The 21,762-nt window shown below is 49.4% G+C and overlaps 1 protein-coding gene across 2 annotated transcripts in view; it reads right to left on the reverse strand.

The window, feature by feature from the left end:
• XRN1 (5'-3' exoribonuclease 1) overlaps positions 1–21,085 on the reverse strand; it is a 227,733-nt gene extending 206,648 nt beyond the window's left edge. For both annotated transcript variants that reach the window (XM_069727559.1, XM_069727558.1), the window contains exon 1: positions 20,791–21,085. In XM_069727559.1, coding sequence (XP_069583660.1) covers positions 20,791–20,865 — 75 coding nt within the window. In that variant the 5' untranslated portion in view covers positions 20,866–21,085. The remainder of the gene's footprint in view (positions 1–20,790) is intronic.
• Between the last annotated feature and the right edge of the window lie 677 nt (positions 21,086–21,762).

Genomic DNA, 21,762 nt, shown 5'->3' on the forward strand with positions numbered 1-21,762 from the left:
CATAAGAACTTGACTTATCTCGAGTCTGCCAAGTGGTTGAATCCTAGACAGGCTCGTTGGTCGCTGTTTTTTGCCCATTTTGACTTTGTGATTTCGTACCTTCCGGGCTCTAAAAATGTGAAGGCGGATGCTCTGTCTAGGAGTTTTGTGCCCGACTCTCCGGGTTTATCTGAGCCGGCGGGTATTCTCAGAGGGAGTAATTGTGTCTGCCATCTCCCCTGATTTGCGGCGGGTGCTGCAAAAATGTCAGGCTAATAAACCTGATCGTTGCCCAGCGGAGAAACTGTTTGTCCCTGATAGGTGGACGAATAAAGTTGTCTCTGAGGTTCATTGTTCGGTGTTGGCTGGTCATCCTGGAATCTTTGGTACCAGAGAGTTAGTGGCTAGATCCTTTTGGTGGCCATCTCTGTCGCGGGATGTGCGTTCTTTTGTGCAGTCCTGTGGGATTTGTGCTCGGGCTAAGCCCTGCTGTTCTCGTGCCAGTGGGTTGCTTTTGCCCTTGCCGGTCCCGAAGAGGCCTTGGACACATATCTCTATGGATTTTATTTCAGATCTTCCCGTCTCTCAAAAGAGGTCAGTCATTTGGGTGGTCTGTGATCGCTTCTCTAAGATGGTCCATTTGGTACCCTTGTCTAAATTACCTTCCTCCTCTGATTTGGTGCCATTGTTCTTCCAGCATGTGGTTCGTTTACATGGCATTCCAGAGAATATCATTTCTGACAGAGGTTCCCAGTTTGTTTCGAGGTTTTGGCGAGCCTTTTGTGCTAGGATGGGCATTGACTTGTCTTTTTCCTCGGCTTTCCATCCTCAGACTAATGACCAGACCGAACGAACCAATCAGACCTTGGAAACATATCTGAGATGCTTTGTTTCTGCTGATCAGGATGACTGGGTGTCCTTTTTGCCTTTGGCTGAGTTCGCCCTTAATAATCGGGCCAGCTCGGCTACCTTGGTTTCGCCGTTTTTCTGCAATTCTGGGTTCCATCCTCGTTTCTCTTCAGGGCAGGTTGAGTCTTCGGACTGTCCTGGTGTGGATACTGTGGTGGACAGGTTGCAGCAGATTTGGACTCATGTAGTGGACAATTTGACCTTGTCCCAGGAGAAGGCTCAACGTTTCGCTAATCGCAGACACTGTGTGGGTCCCCGACTTCGTGTTGGGGATTTGGTTTGGTTATCTTCTCGTCATATTCCTATGAAGGTTTCCTCTCCTAAGTTTAAACCTCGTTTCATTGGTCCGTATAGGATTTCTGAGGTTCTTAATCCTGTGTCTTTTCGTCTGACCCTTCCAGATTCTTTTTCCATACATAACGTATTCCATAGGTCATTGTTGCGGAGATACGTGGCACCTATGGTTCCATCTGTTGATCCTCCTGCCCCGGTTTTGGTGGAGGGGGAGTTGGAGTATATTGTGGAGAAGATTTTGGATTCTCGTGTTTCAAGACTTAAACTCCAGTATCTGGTTAAGTGGAAGGGTTATGCTCAGGAAGATAATTCCTGGGTCTTTGCCTCTGATGTCCATGCTCCCGATCTTGTTCGTGCCTTTCATGTGGCTCATCCTGGTCGTCCTGGGGGCTCTGGTGAGGGTTCGGTGACCCCTCCTCAAGGGGGGGGTACTGTTGTGAATTCTGTGGCAGAGCTCCCTCCTGTGGTCACGAGTGGTACTTCGGCTGATTCTGTCTGTGAGCTTCCGTTGGTGGAGGAGAGTGGTACTGCGGCTTCGGAGTTTCCTTCCTCAGGTGATGTGGTGAAGTCGTTAGGTGCTGCTCTATTTAACCACCTGGTGCTCTGATCCTGGCCTCCAGTCAATGTTCTAGTATTGGACCGGATTCCTCCTGGATCGTTCCTGTGGCCTGCTGCTCTGCATAGCTAAGTTCCGCTTTTGCTATTTTGTTTGCTGTTTTTTCTGTCCAGCTTGCTTATTTGTTTTTTCTTGCTTGCTGGAAGCTCTGGGACGCAGAGGGTGTACCTCCGTGCCGTTAGTTCGGTACGGAGGGTCTTTTTGCCCCCTTTGCGTGGTTTTTTGTAGGGTTTTGTGTTGACCGCAAAGTTACCTTTCCTATCCTCGCTCTGTTCAGAAAGTCGGGCCTCACTTTGCTAAATCTATTTCATCTCTACGTTTGTCTTTTCATCTTACCTCACAGTCATTATATGTGGGGGGCTGCCTTTTCCTTTGGGGTATTTCTCTGAGGCAAGGTAGGCTTATTTTCTATCTTCAGGCTAGCTAGTTTCTCAGGCTGTGCCGAGTTGCATAGGGAGCGTTAGGCGCAATCCACGGCTGCCTCTAGTGTGGTTGGAGAGGATTAGGGATTGCGGTCAGCAGAGTTCCCACGTCTCAGAGCTCGTTCTATGTTTTTGGGTTATTGTCAGGTCACTGTATGTGCTCTGACTTCTATGTCCATTGTGGTACTGAATTACCTTATCATAACAAACCGCATCGTGGCAAAATGGAACAGGGCTTCACCAGAAACAGTAGAAGACAGTGACCAGTATCTTACTACACATAGGGAACATACATTACTGATAGCTATCCAGTGGGGACATTAAAGGGAACCGATCACCCCCAAAATTGAAGATGAGCTAAGCCCACCGCCATCAGGGGCTTATCTACAGCATCCTGTAATGCTGTAGTTAAGCCCCCGATGTAACCTGAAAGATGAGAAAAAGAGGTTATATTATACTCACCCAGGAGCGGTCCTGTGCGGTTCGGGTCCGATGGGCGTCGCGGTCCGTGGCCTCCCATCTTCTTACAATGACGTCCTCTTCTTGTCTTCACGCTGCGGCTCCGGCGTACTTTGTCTGTCCTGTTGAGGGCAGAGCAAAGTACTGCAGTGCGCAGGCGCTGGGCCTCTCTGACCTTTCCCGGCGCCTGCGCACTGCAGTACTTTGCTCTGCCCTCAACAGGGCAGACAAAGTACGCCTGCCCTGGAGCCGTGGCATGAAGACAAGACGAGGACCTCATCCTATGAAGATCGGAAGCCACGGACCGGACCGCGACGTCCATCGGTTCGGACCGCCCAGGTGAGTATAATCTAACCTCTTTTTCTCATCTTTCAAGATACATCGGGGGCTTATCTACAGCATTACAGAATGCTGTAGATAAGCCCCGATGCTGGTGGGCTTAGCTCATCTTGGATTTTGGGGGTGACAGGTTCCCTTTAAGGAAAAACTGTGGAGTGGTACTTTAACCCCTTAGTGACAAATATGCCTTTTTGCTGACCTGTGATAGAAGAGATTAGCATCCTCCGACAGGTGACAATCCAGCAGCTGTCGGCTGTACACTATAGATGACAACTTGCTGCATCAGCCACGATCAGTGTTGGCATCAACTATGGTCATTTAACCCATTAAATGCTAGTGTCCATAGTGACTACGGCATCTAGACGGTTATCAGAGTGTGGGGGCTTCCTCTTTAACCCCATCGGCACCCTGAGATCTTAATTGTGTGGTCCTGATGTTTGCCACGGTAGTTCATAGCCACATAACGGCCTTAAGGCCCCGTCACATTTAGCGACGCTTAAGCGATCCCGACAACGATACGACCTGTCAGGGATCGTTGCTGCGTCGCTATGTGGTCGCTGGTGAGATGTCAACTGTGAGATCTCCCCAACGACACAGCAGCGATGCGGCGACCTGTAGCGACCTGTACAACGATGTCACATGGCAGCTATTTCATGACGATTAACAGACCTCAATGAGGGACGTCCTGTCATGAGGTCGTTGGTAAGGTGTCAAACACAGCGATGTGTGCTACCCAGCGGGACCTCAACGATCAAAAAAAGGTCCAGGCCATTCCGACACGACCAGCGATCTCACAGCAGGGGCCTGGTCGCTGTTACGTGTCACACATAGCGAGATCGCTACTGAGGTCGCTGTTGCGTCACAAAACTTGTGACTCAGCAGCGATCTCGCTTTGTGTGACGGGGGCTTTAGCGTCTGCTAGCTATAGTGGCCTGTTCAAAACTTATCAAAATTTAGGTGGTTAAAATAAAATTTTTATTTCCTGAAAAGCACCTGAAGGGTTAATAACCTAACATGAAAGCAATTTTGAATATGGTACAGGTTTTAAAATAATATCACTTTTGGGGGTTTCAAATATATAGGACCCCCAAAGTCACTTTAAAACTGAACAGGCCCCCCAAAAAAATAAGTTTTGTAAACTTCATTGAAAAAATGAAAAATTACTGCTACATTTTTAAATCTTCTAAAATTCAAACAAAATAAAACATTTTACAAATGGTGCCGATGTAAAGCAGACTTGAGGGAAATGTCATTTATTAATACTTGTGTGATATGACTATCTGGATTAAAGGGATAATCATTCAACTTTTGAAAATAGCAATTTTTTTTAAAGTTTGCCAAATTTCTAAAATTTTTATAAATAATCGCAAAATATAACAACCTAAAGGCACCATTATCATAAAATATGAAGTGTCAAGAAAAAAAACAAAAAAAAACAAATCGATGGGATTTGTTGAAGCTTTCTTGAGTTATCACATTAAGTAACACTGGTCAGTTTTTAAAAAATTGGCCTGTCACTAAGAGGTTAATGTTGAAAATAACCCTTTTTAGGCTAGGTTCACATTAGCGTTTCTGTGTGCAGCGTATCATCTGCATGCACAAACGCATGCCAAAACGCCTGCGCATCATCTTACGCATGACGCAAACGACAACGCTGCGTGTGCATGCGTTTTAATGAGTTTTGGTGTGCGTTTGTGTTTTTTATGCGCATGGTGGAGGCGGTGACATCATTTTTTGGACATGCACAGTCTAAAGTACGCATGTCTTAGCATAGCAATGCAATCCCATAGACAGTAATGCATTTTTTGACGCACTCATACGCATGCCTGCGCAATGCGCATATTTGATGCCTCCAAAAATGCAACACGTTGCATTAGCTGCGCACCGTGAAACGATGCATGCCTATGCAAAAGTATGTGAATGCATGTCCATACGTACACCATGTTAAATATATGTACGCATGACGCATTCGGATCTATGCGGATCAAATGCTGCGCACACAGACGCAATTGTGAAACCAGCCATAGCTATAGCCCCTACAACAGGCTATGTTCACATTACATTCTGGCCATGTGCTCAAAGCCACAAAAAATGGGATTCAGATGGAACCTCCCACAGAGCTATAAATGAGGATGCAGCTTGTGCTCCCAGACAGAACCATAAATGTCTGCCCTGACTATAATGTGAACATGGCCTCGAAAATCTACTCACAAGTATGACTAGTCAGAGAGGTGGTCTCCAGCGGCTTCTCCCCACCCGATGAGAGAGACTGACAGGTCCCTGCCTACATGCCCATATAGGCAAAGATCTGTCTGTCACTGGCAGCGGGCGAGGAGAAACCGCCGAAGACCAGCCTGTCTGACTAGTATATTCCAGGTCTCTGGCGGCAACTAAACGTAGGTGTTTCTACAAAGCACTGCAGCGTTTCAGAGTAAAGCATACCTGGCTGAGATCATACAGCCGGTGCCGGGTACATGCTGCCCATGGAAGGGACAGCTCGCATCACCTGTCAGATGCCCTTTAATTTTATAGAACGGGAAAACCCCATTCAGCCTCATTCAGACATCCTTGCAGCACATACAAGTCCTGTTCTTCACAGATGGACACGTTCCCATTATAGACACTTATGCTCGCTGCCGGTAGTCTAGCAGCAGAAAATGATTATGTCTAGTTTAGTGTCGCCAGCAGCACAGACGTCGGGTGCTCCGTACCACAGGTTATCAGCACAAAAACGCTAATAAGACTTTATTCGTAAATCAGAAGATTCATCAGTATTTGTATGCCAAAATCAAGAGTGTCTCCAAAACACAGAACAGGTGCCAATCTTGCAGTAAGGCTACGTTCAGTTTTTGGTCAGTATTTTTAAGCTAAAATCAGGAGTGGAACAACCAGAGGAGGAATATAATAGAAAAACGTCACCACTTCTGGATTTATCACCCACTCCTGGTTTTGGCTCATAAATACGGAGATAAAATACTGACAAAACACTAAACGTGGCCTTCAGGTATTTCTCTAAGCTCCACTCCTGGCTTAGGCTGACAAACACTGATGCCACATACTGAACAGATACTGATGTGTGAATGAGGATTTAGAGTAATTTAAAAAAAATAAAAATGGTTATACTACAGAGTCCCGCGCTGTCATCTTCTTGTGAGAGTGGAGGTATGCTTTTGTAGAACAACAGTGGTGGAGACACTAACTGGATGTCAGAAATGTGAAGAGTCCTTTTTCTGTGTATCCGGGTGGTGGTCTGTTGTGCCCCCTCCATTACGCCCCAGACTTCAGGCCGGGGTCACACTAGCGTATTGCATCAGAAGCGATATGCCAATGTCCCTCAGCTCTTGCTCTGCTGGGAGCAGGAGCCGAGTGTCACGCAATTGTGTTCCGAGCCTATCGCACAGGGAGGATCGGAGCTCAGCTGCGGAGCAGGCGGAGAAATTACTTTCTCCATTTCCTCCATTGCCAGAGTCAGCGTATAACGCACATCACTCGGATGATATCTGAGTGGTGTGCGCTGTCTCACTCGCACCCATAGTCTTACATGGGTGCGAGTGAGCTGACAGTAAGCCAAGTGTTCCTCAGACTGAGGAAAACGGCCGACAAAAATAAAATAAAAAATAAATAAAAAAAATCGGCTGTGGGATCTGCCCGCTAGCTTAACATTGGTCCGATTTTTAACCCCTTCATGACCCGGCCGTTTTTTGCAATTCTGACCAGTGTCCCTTTAGGAGGTAATAACTCAGGAACGCTTCAATGGATCCTAGCGGTTCTGAGATTGTTTTTTCATGACATATTGGGCTTCATGTTAGTGGTAAATTTAGATCAATAAATTCTGCGTTTATTTGTGATAAAAACGGAAATTTGGCAAAAATTTTGAAAATTTCGCAATTTTCACATTTTGAATTTTTATTCCGTTAAACCAGAGAGTTACCGTATGTGACACAAAATAGTTAATAAATAACATTTCCCACATGTATACTTTACATCAGCACAATTTTGGAAACAAAATTTTTTTTGCTAGGAAGTTATAAGGGTTAAAATTTGACCAGCGATTTCTCATTTTTTACAACGAAATTTACAAAACCATTTTTTTAGGGACCACCTCACATTTGAAGTCAGTTTGAGGGGTCTATATGGCTGAAGATACCCAAAAGTGACACCATTCTAAAAACTGCACCCTTCAAGGTGCACAAAACCACATTCAAGAAGTTTATTAACCCTTCAGGTGCTTCACTGCAACAGAAGCAACATGGAAGGAAAAAATGAACATTTAACGTTTTAGTCACAAAAATGATCTTTTAGCAACAATTTTTTTATTTTCCCAATGGTAAAAGGAGAAACTGAACCACGAAAGTTGTTGTCCAATTTGTCCTGAGTACGCTGATACCTCATATGTGGGGGTAAACCACTGTTTGGGCGCACGGCAGGGCTTGGAAGGGAAGGAGCGCCATTTGACTTTTTGAATGAAAAATTGGCTCCACTCTTTAGCGGACACCATGTCACGTTTGGAGAGCCCCCGTGTGCCTAAAAATTGGAGCTCCCCCACAAGTGACCCCATTTTGGAAACTAGACGCCCCAAGGAACTTATCTAGATGCATAGTGAGCACTTTAAACCCTCAGGTGCTTCACAAATTGATCCGTAAAAATGAAAAAGTACTTTTTTTTTTCACAAAAAAATTCTTTCAGCCTCAATTTTTTCATTTTCACATGGGCAACAGGATAAAATGGATCCTAAAATTTGTTGGGCAATTTCTCCTGAGTACACCGATACCTCACATGTGGGGGTAAACCACTGTTTGTGCACATGGTAAGGCTCGGAAGGGAAGGAGTGCCATTTGACTTTTTGAATGAAAAATAATCTCCATCGTTAGCGGACACCATGTCGCGTTTGGAGAGCCCGTGTGCCTAAACATTGGAGCTCCCCCACAAGTGACCCCATTTTGGAAACTAGACCCCCCCATGGAACTTATCTAGATGCATATTGATCAATTTAAACCCCCAGGTGCTTCACAGAAGTTTATAACGCAGAGCCATGAAAATAAAAAATATTTTTTCTTTCCTCAAAAATGATCTTTTAGCCTGCAATTTTTTATTTTCCCAAGGGTAACAGGAGAAATTTGACCCCAAAAGTTGTTGTCCAGTTTCTCCTGAGTACGCTGATACCCCATGTGTGGGGGTAAACTACTGTTTGGGCACACGTCGGGGCTCAGAAGGGAAGTAGTGACTTTTGAAATGCAGACTTTGATGGAATGGTCTGCGGGCGTCACGTTGCGTTTGCAGAGCCCCTGGTGTGCCTAAACAGTAGAAACCCCCCACAAGTGACCCCATTTTAGAAACTAGACCCCCCAAGGAACTTATCTAGATATGTGGTGAGCACTTTGAACCCCCAAGTGCTTCACAGACGTTTACAACGCAGAGCCGTGAAAATAAAAAATCATGTTTCTTTCCTCAAAAATTATGTTTTAGCAAGCATTTTTTTATTTTCACAAGGGTAACAGGAGAAATTGGACCTTAGTAATTGTTGCGCAGTTTGTCCTGAGTATGCTGGTACCCCATATGTGGGGGTAAACCACTGTTTGGGCACACGTCGGGGCTCGGAAGTGAGGGAGCACCATTTGACTTTTTGAATACAAGATTGGCTGGAATCAATGGTGGCGCCATGTTGCGTTTGGAGACCCCTGATGTGCCTAAACAGTGGAAACCGCTCAATTCTAACTCCAACACTAACCCCAACACACCCCTAACCCTAATCCCAACTGTAGCCATAACCCTAATCACAACCCTAACCACAACCCTAACCCTAAGGCTATGTGCCTACGTTGCGGATTCGTGTGAGATTTTTCAGCATCATTTTTGAAAAATCCGCGGGTAAAAGGCACTGCGTTTTACCTGCGGATTTACCGCGGATTTCCAGTGTTTTTTGTGCGGATTTCATCTGTGGATTCCTATTGAGGAACAGGTGTAAAACGCTGCGGAATCCGCACAAAGAATTGACATGCTGCGGAAAATACAACGCAGCGTTTCCACGCGGTATTTTCCGCATCATGGGCACAGCGGATTTGGTTTTCCATAGGTTTACATGGTACTGTAAACCTGATGGAACACTGCTGCGGATCCACAGCGGCCAATCCGCTGCGGATCCGCAGCCAAATCCGCACCATGTGCACATAGCCTAATTCTAAAGGTATGTGCACACGCTGCGGAAAAAGGCTGCGGATCCGCAGCAGTTTCCCATGAGTTTACAGTTCAATGTAAACCTATGGGAAACAAAAATCACTGTACACATGCTGCAGAAAAACTGTACGGAAACGCAGCGGATTACATTCCGCAGCATGTCACTTCTGTCTGCGGATTCCGCAGCGGTTTTACGACTGCTCCAAAAGAAAATCGCAGTTGTAAAACTGCAGTGAAATGCGCAGAAAAACCGCGGTAAATCCGCCATAAATCCGCAGTGGTTTAGCACTGCGGATTTATCAAATCCGCAGAGGACCAGAATACGTGTGCACATACCGAAACCCTAACCCTATTCTAACCTTAGTGGAAAAAAAGAAAAAAAAAATTCTTTATTTTATTATTGTCCCTACCTATGGGGGTGACAAAGGAGGGGTGGGGTTAATTTACTATTTTTTTTTATTTTGACCACTGTGATATAACCTATCACAGTGATCAAAATGCACTTTGGAACGAAACTGCCGGCCGGCCGATTCGGCAGGCGCACTGCGCATGCACCCGCCATTTTGGAAGATTCCGGCGCCCATGGAGAAGACGGACGGACCCCGGGAGGATCGGTAAGTATGATGGGGTGGGGGGGGGGGATGGATCGGAGCACGAGGGGGGGGGGGGGGGGTGGATCGGAGCACGAGGGGGGGTGGTGGATCGGAGCACGAGGGGTGGGGGGGGGGGGGTCATTGGAGCACGGGGGGAGCGGACAAGAGCACGGGGGGAGCGGAGCACAGGACGGAGCGGTGCATAGGACTGATCGGAGGACTGGGGGGGCGATCGGTGGGGTGGGAGCACATCAGTGTTTCCAGCCATGGCCGATGATATTGCAGCATCGGCCATGGCTGGATTGTAATATTTCACCAGTTATAATAGGTGAAATATTACAAATCGCTCTGATTGGCAGTTTCACTTTCAACAGCCAATCAGAGCGATCGTAGCCACGGGGGGGTGAAGCCACCACCCCTGTGCTGTACTGCCACTCCCCACTCCCCCTGTCCCTGCAGATCGGGTGAAATTGGAGTTAACCCTTTCACCCGATCTGCAGGGACGCGATCTTTCCATGACGCCACATAGGCGTCATGGGTCGTATTGGCACCGACTTTCATGACGCCTACGTGGCGTCAAAGGTCGGGAAGGGGTTAAATTACATTGCACTCGTCCGTTTAAGTCGCCAGTGTGACCCCGGCCTTAGGGATATTCTCCCCGGCTCCTAGAAAGTGCTGCTATCCACAGCCCCACAGGGCAGGTAGACGTACCACATGTGCTCCTGTACAGGTTCCTGGCCCAATGCTGGCAGGTGGGACTCATTTTTACATATGAAAGAGTGGCCCTATAGGTACTAGTACCACCCAAAAGAAATGAGAACATTATTTTGCAGTGATCCAATGGTGAGAAATCTAGCATTGAAAACAGATGCAAATCAGGCTGGGAGTGTACTGGGGGTGTGGCTGTTCATCCCTGGTGCATTGTTACACCCTAGTACACCAACAGCCTGATTTGAATCCACTAGATGTTTCATGATGAGCAAAGATCTCTACAAAAAATTATTTTATTGGTGTCCAAGCATCTACACTACAGCCTCCATATGGCGACACGTGACACCAGAAACGAGCACAGCCATGTTCATCACTAATATGACACCTGACGTGTAACAATCCCATGTACCAGTGCTGAGAAATCGAGCAGAGCACGAACATGTAAATGAGCAACAAAGTGCGCTGGGGGGCGTGCCTCATGTATTGCCACACCTCCAATGACCTTCCAGGCTAATTTGTTTGTAGCTTCTAAATTTAAACTTTCAGCACTGGCAAATGGGATTAGGATTATCACATTACAATGGTAGGAAGGGTCTGTAGCTGGGACCCCGCTGAGAGGTCAGTCCTGTGTCGCTAATGGAAGGGTCTGTAGCTGGGGCCCCCGCTGAGAGGTCAGTCCTGTGTCACTAATGGAAGGGTTAGTAACTGGGAACCCCGCTGAGAGGTCAGTCCTGTGTCACTAATGCAAGGGTCTGTAGCTGGGACCCCGCTGAGGTCAGTTCTGTGTCACAAAGGGAAGGGTCTGTAGCTGGGACCCCCGCTGAGAGGTAAGTCCTGTGTCACTAATGGAAGGGTTTGTAGCTGCATCCCCCTCTGAGAGGTCAGTTTTGTGTCACTAATGGAAGGGTCTGTAGCTGGGACCCCCACAGAGGTCAGTCCTGTGTCACTAAGGGAAGGGTCAGTAGCTGGGGCCCCGCTGAGAGGTCAGTCCTGTGTCACTAATTGAAGGGTTTGTAGCTGCGACCCCCGCTGAGAGGTCAGTCTTTTGTCACTAATGGAAGGGTCTGTAGCTGGGACCCCCGCTGTAATGTATGTTTGGCCTGCTTTTTCTATTGGCCTGCCCTGTGTATCTGTGTTATATATTCTGTGTGCTGTGAATAAAGTGTGTTCTTTTAGACTGGAAATACGTGGAGTAGTAGTCAGCTTTTATATGCTCTCACGTAATCAAGGAATTCCAGCCAGTGTCCTTCATTCAGAATCCAGCAAAAGCAGAGTGGACCTCCTGAAACACGGGGGGTGCTGAAAGAGGTACTACAGCACAGTAGACCCCGTTACACTGGTGGCAGCAGTGGGATGTGATAGTCCTTCTACAGGAGGAAAGGAATGAATGGAAGACAACTACCAGAAGTTAAAGAGGACTACATTAAAAGATCTGGTGGAAGCCCGAGGGTTAAATCGCCAGCAACAAAACAAAAGCGGATTTGATAGCAGCTATCATGGAACACGACAGTGCAGCGCCCCCCAATGTGAACGTTGAGGAGACTGAATTCCAGAGGGAGGTAAAGAACAGACTGGCGTTCTATGGCCCAAACCCTGTAGTAGAGATCATACGAGAGGTGATGGCTGATGTGCGTACTGACCTGAAGGAAAAGATGGCCGAGCGGACCAGGATAGAGCTAGCCAAGATGGAGATGGCAGAGCAGACCAAAGTGGAGCTGGCCAAGATGGAGATGGCAGAGCGGAGAGAGGAGAGTCAGTGAGCAGGGGGAGCTCTGGCCTCCGCCCAGGTACCTTCAACAGTAAGCCACAAAAAGATCCAGTATAATGCCTTCCGACAGTTGGGGGAGGCAGAGGAAGACATTGATGGCTTTCAGCAGGACTTTGAGCGGCAGTGTGCCCTTCATCAAGTGAAGCCGGAGGAACGGGTTCAGATTCTGGCCAGCAAGCTGACAGGCCGGGCAGCGGACGCCTATTGCACGGTACCTGATGAGGACTGTATGGACTATGAGCGGATCAAAGAAGTGATCTTGGCCCGGTATGCGCTGACACCAGAGGCATACCGCCAAAAGTTCCGCGGACTTATAAAACGAGTAACCGATACCCACGCTGAATGGGCCTGTAAATTACGGCGGTCACTGCTACAGTGGGTACAAGGGAGCCAAGCAACCACTAAGGAGGACGTCCTCCAGCTCTTCTTGTTAGAACGATTCTTTAATGGACTAAACCCCGAGACACAGGAATGGCTTCGGGACAGGCGGCCAATGACTCTTGAGAAAGCCGCTCGTCTGGCCGATGAACATCATGACGCCAGGAGGCCTCAGTTGTCCGGATCAAAGATGGTCACTAGGGGTCCGCCCATGGACCTGGAGGGCCCTAAACCACCGAAGATTGTAGGGGGACCAGCTAGAAACCCGGCCTACCACAGTTCCCCTGGGGCGCGATGACACACCTGCTGTCAGCTGGGCCACCTGCAAAGACAATGTCCCAACCGGACTCCGCATACCCAGTGGCCAAAGGCGGGAACAGCTACCTTCCGCCGGGCCGCTGTACACTGCTACCAAGGCGAAGCTGACCCGGCATTGGGGGCTACAACTAACCAAGGGGTGGAAGACATGGAGGAAGTGCTGCATGAAGTAGACCCCGTGCAGGCAGCCCGGGCAGATAATCGACAACAGCATTGACAGGTCGTGTGGGTTAATAAGAAAAGCATGCAGGGACTAAGAGATTCCGGAGCAACTTTGACCCTTGTGAAGCCTCATCTTGTCCGGGACCAAGAGAAGACGGACCGGACAGTGGCAGTCCGTGTAGCAGGGGGAGCCATACATCGACTGCCCACTGCCAGGATTCACCCGAACTGGGGAGTTGGGGATGGCCTTGTTGAGGTCGGCTTGATGGAGGATTTGCCTGCAGACGTTTTGCTGGGAAATGACTTGGGGCCCATGTTGTCTGCCTTCTCGGTTGCCCCTCTGGCTGAGACATATCCTGTGACCACCCGGAGACAAGCTCGAGCTACGGAGGCGGAATCACACTCAGAGGAGGCCCAGGTAAGACATCCCAGCCCTACACGTATTCCCATAGCCAGACACATTTCTTGGGCCACCCCAGATGAATTTAAGAGGGAGTTACTTGAGGATCCTTCATTGGAGGGATATCGTGGGAAGGCACAGGAGGGGAGAGGGGTACTGGAAGGGGAACAGTTTATATGGAAGCAGGGACTCCTCTACCGGATCACAGAGCAGCACCACACAGGGACGAGCCCCACTATAAAACGACAGCTGGTAGTTCCCAAGAAGTATAGGCAGGAGTTACTGCGAATCTCTCATGACATACCCTTGGCCGGGCACTTCGGCGTCAGTCGCACCAGGCATCGTCTGACACAAAACTTCTTTTGGCCGGGGGTAACCTATGATGTTCGTCAATACTGCCAGACCTGTGACAGTTGCCAGGGCATTGGCAAGAGGGGAGATCGATGCAAGGCCAAATTACGCCCCCTCCCCATTGTGGAGGAACCATTTAGCCGAGTAGCGGTCGATCTGATAGGGCCGTTAGCCAAACCCAGTCCGTTAGGGAAAAGGTATATATTGACAGTGGTAGATTATGCCACGCGGTATCCAGAGGCGGTTGTGTTACCTAACATACTGGCAGAGACGGTGGCGGCTGCCCTGCTCCAGGTTTTCTCACGGGTTGGATTTCCCCGGGAGATTATCTCAGACCAGGGTACCCAGTTTACAGCAGAGGTGCCCAACCAACTGTGGAAGCTGTGCGGCGTAAAGTCCATTAGAAGCGCCCCGTACCACCCGCAAACCAATGGGTTGTGTGAACGCTTTAACGGGACGTTAAAACAACTCATTGGGACTTTTACCAGGACCTACAGGGACTGGGAGAAATTCTTGCCTCACCTCCTGTTTGCCTATCGAGAGGTGCCCCAAGAATCCACGGGGTTATCCCCATTCGAACTGGTATACGGGAGACGGGTAAGGGGACCCCTAGACTTAGTGCTAGAACACTGGGAAGGGGAGGGCATCATAGAAGGGGTACCTATTGTACCCTATGTGCTGGAATTTCGGGACCGCCTACAGGAGCTGACCCAGGCTGTATGTGGGAACATGCAGGTGGCCCAGAGGCGCCAGCGCGTATGGTACGATCGGAGGGCCAGAGAACGCACCTTGGAAATAGGGCAGAAGGTCCTGGTGTTAGAGCCCACTAGGCAGAACAAGTTCCAAGCTGCATGGCAGGGGCCCTACCAGGTAGTGGGGAAAATAGCCGACACAACCTATAAATGTCGCCAATTGTGACGACCCCAGGGTTATCCGCATGTTCCACGCGAATATGCTGAAGCCCTATCGGGAGCGCCCTGAAGAGGTAGTGGCCATCTGTGCACATGAAGCAGAGGATTTAGCCAGACTTCCCTTGCCTGATGTCTTAGGGGAGAGGACTCAGTCTAAAACATGGGACCAGGTACACTGGGGTGAAGACTTAGGTCGCCGGGAGACACAGCAGGCGGAGGAGTTGTTGAGGCAGCGACAGAGGATGTTTTCGGGGAAACCCGGGTACACTTACCTGGCACAACACAAGGTTGAGACCCAGGATCAGACCCCCCTGCGACAACCCCCCTTCCGCGTCCCTGAGTCTGTACGAGAAGGGATGCGACAAGAGATACAAGAGATGTTGCGTTTAGGGGTCATTGAAGAGTCAGATAGTCCCTGGGCATCCCCCGTAGTGTTAGTGCCCAAGAAGGATGGGACTACACGGTTTTGTGTAGACTATCGTAAGCTCAATGAGAAAACAGTGACGGATGCGTATCCCATGCCGCGTGTGGATGAGTTGTTAGACCGGCTGGCGGGGGCAAAGTATTTGACCACCATCGATCTATACAAAGGCTACTGGCAGATTCCCCTTAGTCCTGATGCTATTCCCAAGTCGGCATTTGTCACCCCGTTTGGCTTATTCCAGTTTCGAGTTATGCCATTCGGGATGAAGACTGCCCCGGCGACCTTCCAGAGGCTGGCTGACCGGCTTCTGGATGGTCTCCAGGACTATGCGTGTGCCTACCTGGATGACATCGCCATCTACAGCGCGACATGGGAAGAGCATCTAAATTCTAAATCACCTAGAGACAGTATTAGACAGGATCCACAAGGCCGGAATCACCCTGAACCCAAACAAGTGTCACGTGGGCAAAGCAGAGGTTCAGTATTTAGGGCATTGGGTGGGAAATGGGAAACAGAGACCAGAACCAGCCAAGATTGAGGCCATAGCCAAATGGCCCACCCCACGCACTAAAACCCAGGTCATGGTGTTTCTAGGGACAACGGGGTATTATAGGAAATTCGTTCCCAATTACAGCAGCGTGGCCAAGCCCCTCACTGATCTGACCCGTAAGAACCAACCCCGCCAGGTAACCTGGACCCCAGAGTGTGAGGAAGCCTTCCGCCAGCTAAAGGACGCCCTCACCAATACCCCTGTATTGGCCGCACCCGATCCAACTAAACGTTTCCTTGTTCACACAGACGCTTCTATGTTTGGATTGGGGGCAGTACTCAGCCAAGTCGGGCCGGACGGCCAAGAACACCCGGTAGCTTACCTGAGTCGGAAACTACTGCCCCGTGAAGTGAGCTATGCGGCCATCGAGGAGTGCCTGGCAATAGTATGGGCACTCAAAAAGTTACAACCATATTTGCATGGACGACAGTTTTCCCTCCTAACGGACCATAATCCCCTAGTCTGGCTTAATCGGGTCTCCGGAGACAACGCCAGATTACTGCGGTGGAGTTTAGCCCTACAACCTCTGGACTTCACCATCCACTACAGACCCGGCAAACAAAAAGGGTAACGCCGATGGACTAAGTCGACAAACGGAACTTGTACCAACCCCATAAACTTCGGCCATCCCCAAACCGATCCGTTAAGGATCAGACTGTGTATGCCGATCGCGTCGCTGAAAAGGGGAGCCGTGTTAGGCTACGTTCACACTAGCGTTATGCTAGTTTGCGTCGGGTTTGCGTCGGGCGACGCATGCGTCATGCGGCCCTATATTTAACATGGGGGACGCATGCGTTTTTGTTTGTTGCGTTGTGCGACGCATGCGTCTTTTTTGCCGCAAGCGTCGGACCAAGAAAACGCAACAAGTTGCATTTTTCTTGCGACCAAATTTCGGCAAAAAACGACGCATGCGTCGCAAAACGCAGCATTTTTGCGTGCGTTTTTGCGTGCGTTGTGTCGCCGACGCAGCGGCGCACAACGCTAATGTGAACGTAGCCTTACAGAACCCCCAGCACCAAGAATATGTTATGCAGTATATATTATGTATAATAGGTTCCATGTGAAATGCATCAGTCCACAGGCTGCGCCCCTGGGCAGTGGGGACAAGATATCCCCCTTCTGATCGTGCACTCCGCCTTCTAGCCACAGGTGTTTTAATTACAGCAGGTCCAATACCCCTCCATAGAGAGAGAGAATTTTAGTCTAGGAAGAGGTTTCACATGTACCCATTCAGATGGAGACGTTTATTCTCAGCGAGGTAAGGCAAGCGTAGGACCTGGTATAAGAGAGATGCCGTAAAGTGGCTACCCGGTACACATAAAATTGGCCATTTTTATGCGCTAAACGCTCTCATTTTTCATATTTCTAGTGCAGTAATGCAGTTCAAATTTCGTATTTCAAGTTTGTATGTTCTAGCGCTGCAGTGTGCTGCCTTATTTACTTAACTATACACGAGTTGGCGACTCTAGGTTCAGCACCTGTTCACACTTAGTCTATGTTTGGATGTGCAGGTCAGGTTTTTGAAATGTATTCTTTAGCCTTCTGATCGTGCACTCCGCCTTCTAGCCACAGGTGTTTTAATTACAGCAGGTCCAATACCCCTCCATAGAGAGAGAGAATTTTAGTCTAGGAAGAGGTTTCACATGTACCCATTCAGATGGAGACGTTTATTCTCAGCGAGGTAAGGCAAGCGTAGGACCTGGTATAAGAGAGATGCCGTAAAGTGGCTACCAGGTACACATAAAATTGGCCATTTTTATGCGCTAAACGCTCTCATTTTTCATATTTCTAGTGCAGTAATGCAGTTCAAATTTCGTATTTCAAGTTTGCATGTTCTAGCGCTGCAGTGTGCTGCCTTATTTACTTAACTATACACGAGTTGGCGACTCTAGGTTCAGCACCTGTTCACACTTAGTCTATGTTTGGATGTGCAGGTCAGGTTTTTGAAAAGATATCCCCCTTCTGTCCTCCCCCCACCTTTGTAATTCCCACAGTAAATATCAGCAGGCTCCGGCCCCCTGCGGCTATTGTAATGTATGTCTGGCCTGCTTTTTCTATTGGCCTCCCCTGTGTATCTGTGTTATATATTCTGTGTGCTGTGAATAAAGTGTGTTCTTTTAGACTGGAAATACGTGGAGTAGTAGACAGCTTTTATATGCTCTCACGTAATCAAGGAATTCCAGCCAGCGTCCTTCATTCAGAATCCAGCAAAAGCAGAGTGGATCTCCTGAAACACGGGGGGTGCTGAAAGAGGTACTACAACACAGTAGACCCCGTTATAGCTGGGACCCCCCGCTGAGGTCAGTTCTGTGTCACAAAGGGAAGGGCCTGTAGCTGGGACCCCAGCTGAGAGGTCAGTGCCATGTCACTAATGGAAGGGTCCGTAGCTGGGACCCCGCTGAGACGTCAGTCCCATGTCAATAAGGGAAGGGTCTGTAGCTGGGACCCCAGCTGAGAGGTCAGAGCTGTGTCACTAATGGAAGGGTCCGTAGCTGGGACCCCCGCTGAGAGATCAGTCCTGTGTCACTAATGGAGGGGTCGGTAGCTGGGACCCCCGCTGAGAGGTCAGCCCTGTGTCACAAAGGGAAGGGGTCTGTAGCTGGGACCCCCGCTGAGAGGTCAGTCTTGTGTCACTAATGGAAGGGTCTGTAGCTGGAACCCCCCCGCTGAAAGGTCAGTCTTGTGTCACTAATGGGAGGGTCCGTAGCTGGGACCCCCGCTGAGAGGTCAGTCCTGTGTCACTAAGGCTACTTTCACACTTCCGTCGGTACGGGGCCGTTGCAAACCGTCGGCCCGACGGACATTGTGCTAAATTTAGCACAACGTGGGCAGCGGATGCAGTTTTACAAGGCATCCGCTGCCCATTGTGATGAGCGGGGATAAGGGGGCGGAGTTTCGGCAGCACATGCGCGGTCAAAAATGGCGGACACGTCGCACAAAAAAACGTTACATTGAACTTTTTTTGTGTCGACGGTCCGCCAAAACACGACGCATCCATCACACGACGGATGCGACGTGTGGCCATACGTCGCAATGCATCGCTAATGCAAGTTTTTAGGGACAAAAAGCATCCTGCGGGCAACTTTGCAGGATGCTGTTTTTCTCCAAACAACGCAGTGCGACGTAGCCCAAACGACGGAGGTGTGAAAGTAGCCTTAGGGAAGGGTCTGTAGCTAGGGCCCCTGCTGAGAGGTCAGTTCTGTGTCACTAATGGAAGGGTCTGTAGCTGGGACCCCGCTGAGAGGTCAGTCCTGTGTCACTAATGGAAGAGTCTGTAGCTGGGACCCCGCTGAGAGGTCAGTCCTGTGTCACTAATGGAAGGGTCTGTAGCTGGGACCCCCTCTCTGAGAGGTCAGTCCTATGTCACTAATGGAAGGGTCTGTAGCTGGGACCCCCTCTGAGAGATCAGTCCTATGTCACTAATGGAAGGGTCTGTAGCTGGGACCCCCTCTGAGAGATCAGTCCTATGTCACTAATGGAAGGGTCTGTAGCTGGGACCCCCTCTGAGAGATCAGTCCTATGTCACTAATGGAAGGGTCTGTAGCTGGGACCCCCTCTGAGAGATCAGTCCTATGTCACTAATGGAAGGGTCTGTAGCTGGGACCCCCTCTGAGAGATCAGTCCTATGTCACTAATGGAAGGGTCTGTAGCTGGGACCCCCTCTGAGAGGTCAGTCCTGTGTCACTAATGGAAGGGTCTGTAGCTGGGACCCCCTCTGAGAGATCAGTCCTATGTCACTAATGGAAGGGTCTGTAGCTGGGACCCCCTCTGAGAGATCAGTCCTATGTCACTAATGGAAGGGTCTGTAGCTGGGACCCCCTCTGAGAGATCAGTCCTATGTCACTAATGGAAGGGTCTGTAGCTGGGACCCCCTCTGAGAGGTCAGTCTTTTGTCACTAATGGAAGGGTCTGTAGCTGGGACCCCCTCTGAGAGGTCAGTCCTGTGTCACTAATGGAAGGGTCTGTAGCTGGGACCCCCTCTGAGAGATCAGTCCTATGTCACTAATGGAAGGGTCTGTAGCTGGGACCCCCTCTGAGAGATCAGTCCTATGTCACTAATGGAAGGGTCTGTAGCTGGGACCCCCTCTGAGAGGTCAGTCTTTTGTCACTAATGGAAGGGTCTGTAGCTGGGACCCCGCTGAGAGGTCAGTCCTGTGTCACTAATGGAAGGGTCTGTAGCTGGGACCCCCGCTGAGAGGTCAGTCCTGTGTCACTAATGGAAGGGTCTGTAGCTGGTACCCCCGCTGAGAGGTCAGTCCTGTGTCACTAATGGAAGGGTCTGTAGCTGGGACCCCCTCTGAGAGATCAGTCCTATGTCACTAATGGAAGGGTCTGTAGCTGGGACCCCCTCTGAGAGATCAGTCCTATGTCACTAATGGAAGGGTCTGTAGCTGGGACCCCCTCTGAGAGATCAGTCCTATGTCACTAATGGAAGGGTCTGTAGCTGGGACCCCCTCTGAGAGGTCAGTCCTGTGTCACTAATGGAAGGGTCTGTAGCTGGTACCCCCGCTGAGAGGTCAGTCCTGTGTCACTAATGGAAGGGTCTGCAGCTGGGGCCCCCGCTGAGAGGTCAGTCCTATGTCACTAATGGGAGGGTCTGTAGCTGGGACCCCCTCTGAGAGATCAGTCCTATGTCACTAATGGAAGGGTCTGTAGCTGGGACCCCCTCTGAGAGGTCAGTCCTATGTCACTAATGGAAGGGTCTGTAGCTGGGACCCCCGCTGAGAGGTCAGTCCTGTGTTACTAATGGAAGGGTCTGTAGCTGGGACCCCCTCTGAGAGGTCAGTCCTGTGTCACTAATGGAAGGGTCTGCAGCTGGGGCCCAGGGGTCACTTCTGTGTCACAGACCTGTCAGGGGCAGAGGGCATCACACCGTGTGACGCATGCTGGTGACGTCATGATACATATTGCACAGGACCAGCACACAGCTCCCTGTGCTACAATACACGGAACGGAACATGGGGAGAACCGGACACGTCACCCCTGAGGCGGAGAGCAGTGATGTCACGGTTACGTCACGCAGCCACGTTACCTGATGCTCCTTCACCACCTCACTGAGGCAGGGATAGCGCTCGGAGATCCAGCGGTAAAACTTGGGGACACCCATCCTGATACTGTACGTTACCAAGCAGTCGTACAACTGCCGGACAAACACCCGTCACGTCCGGCGCTTCTCACATACGTCACGGCGGGGAGGGCGGGGCGGTGACGTGCCGCTGTTACCGCACATAAGAAAGGTTGTGAGCTCCGTGAAACGCTGGAGACCGGGCACGGTGCAGTGTGTGAAGAGCGGGGACCGCCGGGACGGAGACTCACGTCACTGCTCTGCATGTTTGTTACTTAAAAGTGAAAGCAAACGTCTGATTGGTTCTTACTGTAAGATGACGTCATTCCATGGCCAAGAATAGAAACTAAGAGAGGAAATTGACCGGTCTGTTACCATAGAGATCCCTGTATGGGGAGTGTAGGGATTAGTGTGTGACGTCTGTATGGGGAGTGTCGGTGTAGGGACTCATACCCATATGCGAGAAAAAAAGGGTCCGATTTCTGGACCGAAAAAATGGACGAGTGCTATGCGATTTTCATACCTAGCATCCAATTTACATCCGATTGCAATTCAATTTTAACATGAGCGTTTACATACAGCAGTTCTCTATGTCATTTACATTGTTTTTAAAGGACACGTTTGTCAAAGCCCCTAATTTTGCCACAACAAACTGGGAAAACTTAATGACTCGAGTATAAGCCTAGGGTGGGAAATGCAGCAGCTACCGGTAAATGTCAAAAATAAAAATAGATACCAATAAAAGTACAATTAATTGAGACATCAGTAGGTTAAGTGTTTTTGAATATCCGTATTGAATCAAAAGCCCCATATAATGCTCCATACAGTTTATGATGGGCCCCATAAGATGCTCCATAGATAATGTACCCCATACAATGCTGCATAGGTTGATTATGGCCCCATAAGATGCTCCATAGAAACATTTGCCCCATAGCCGGC

This window comes from Ranitomeya imitator, chromosome 5, assembly GCF_032444005.1.
Source record: "Ranitomeya imitator isolate aRanImi1 chromosome 5, aRanImi1.pri, whole genome shotgun sequence".
Lineage (NCBI taxonomy): Eukaryota > Metazoa > Chordata > Amphibia > Anura > Dendrobatidae > Ranitomeya > Ranitomeya imitator.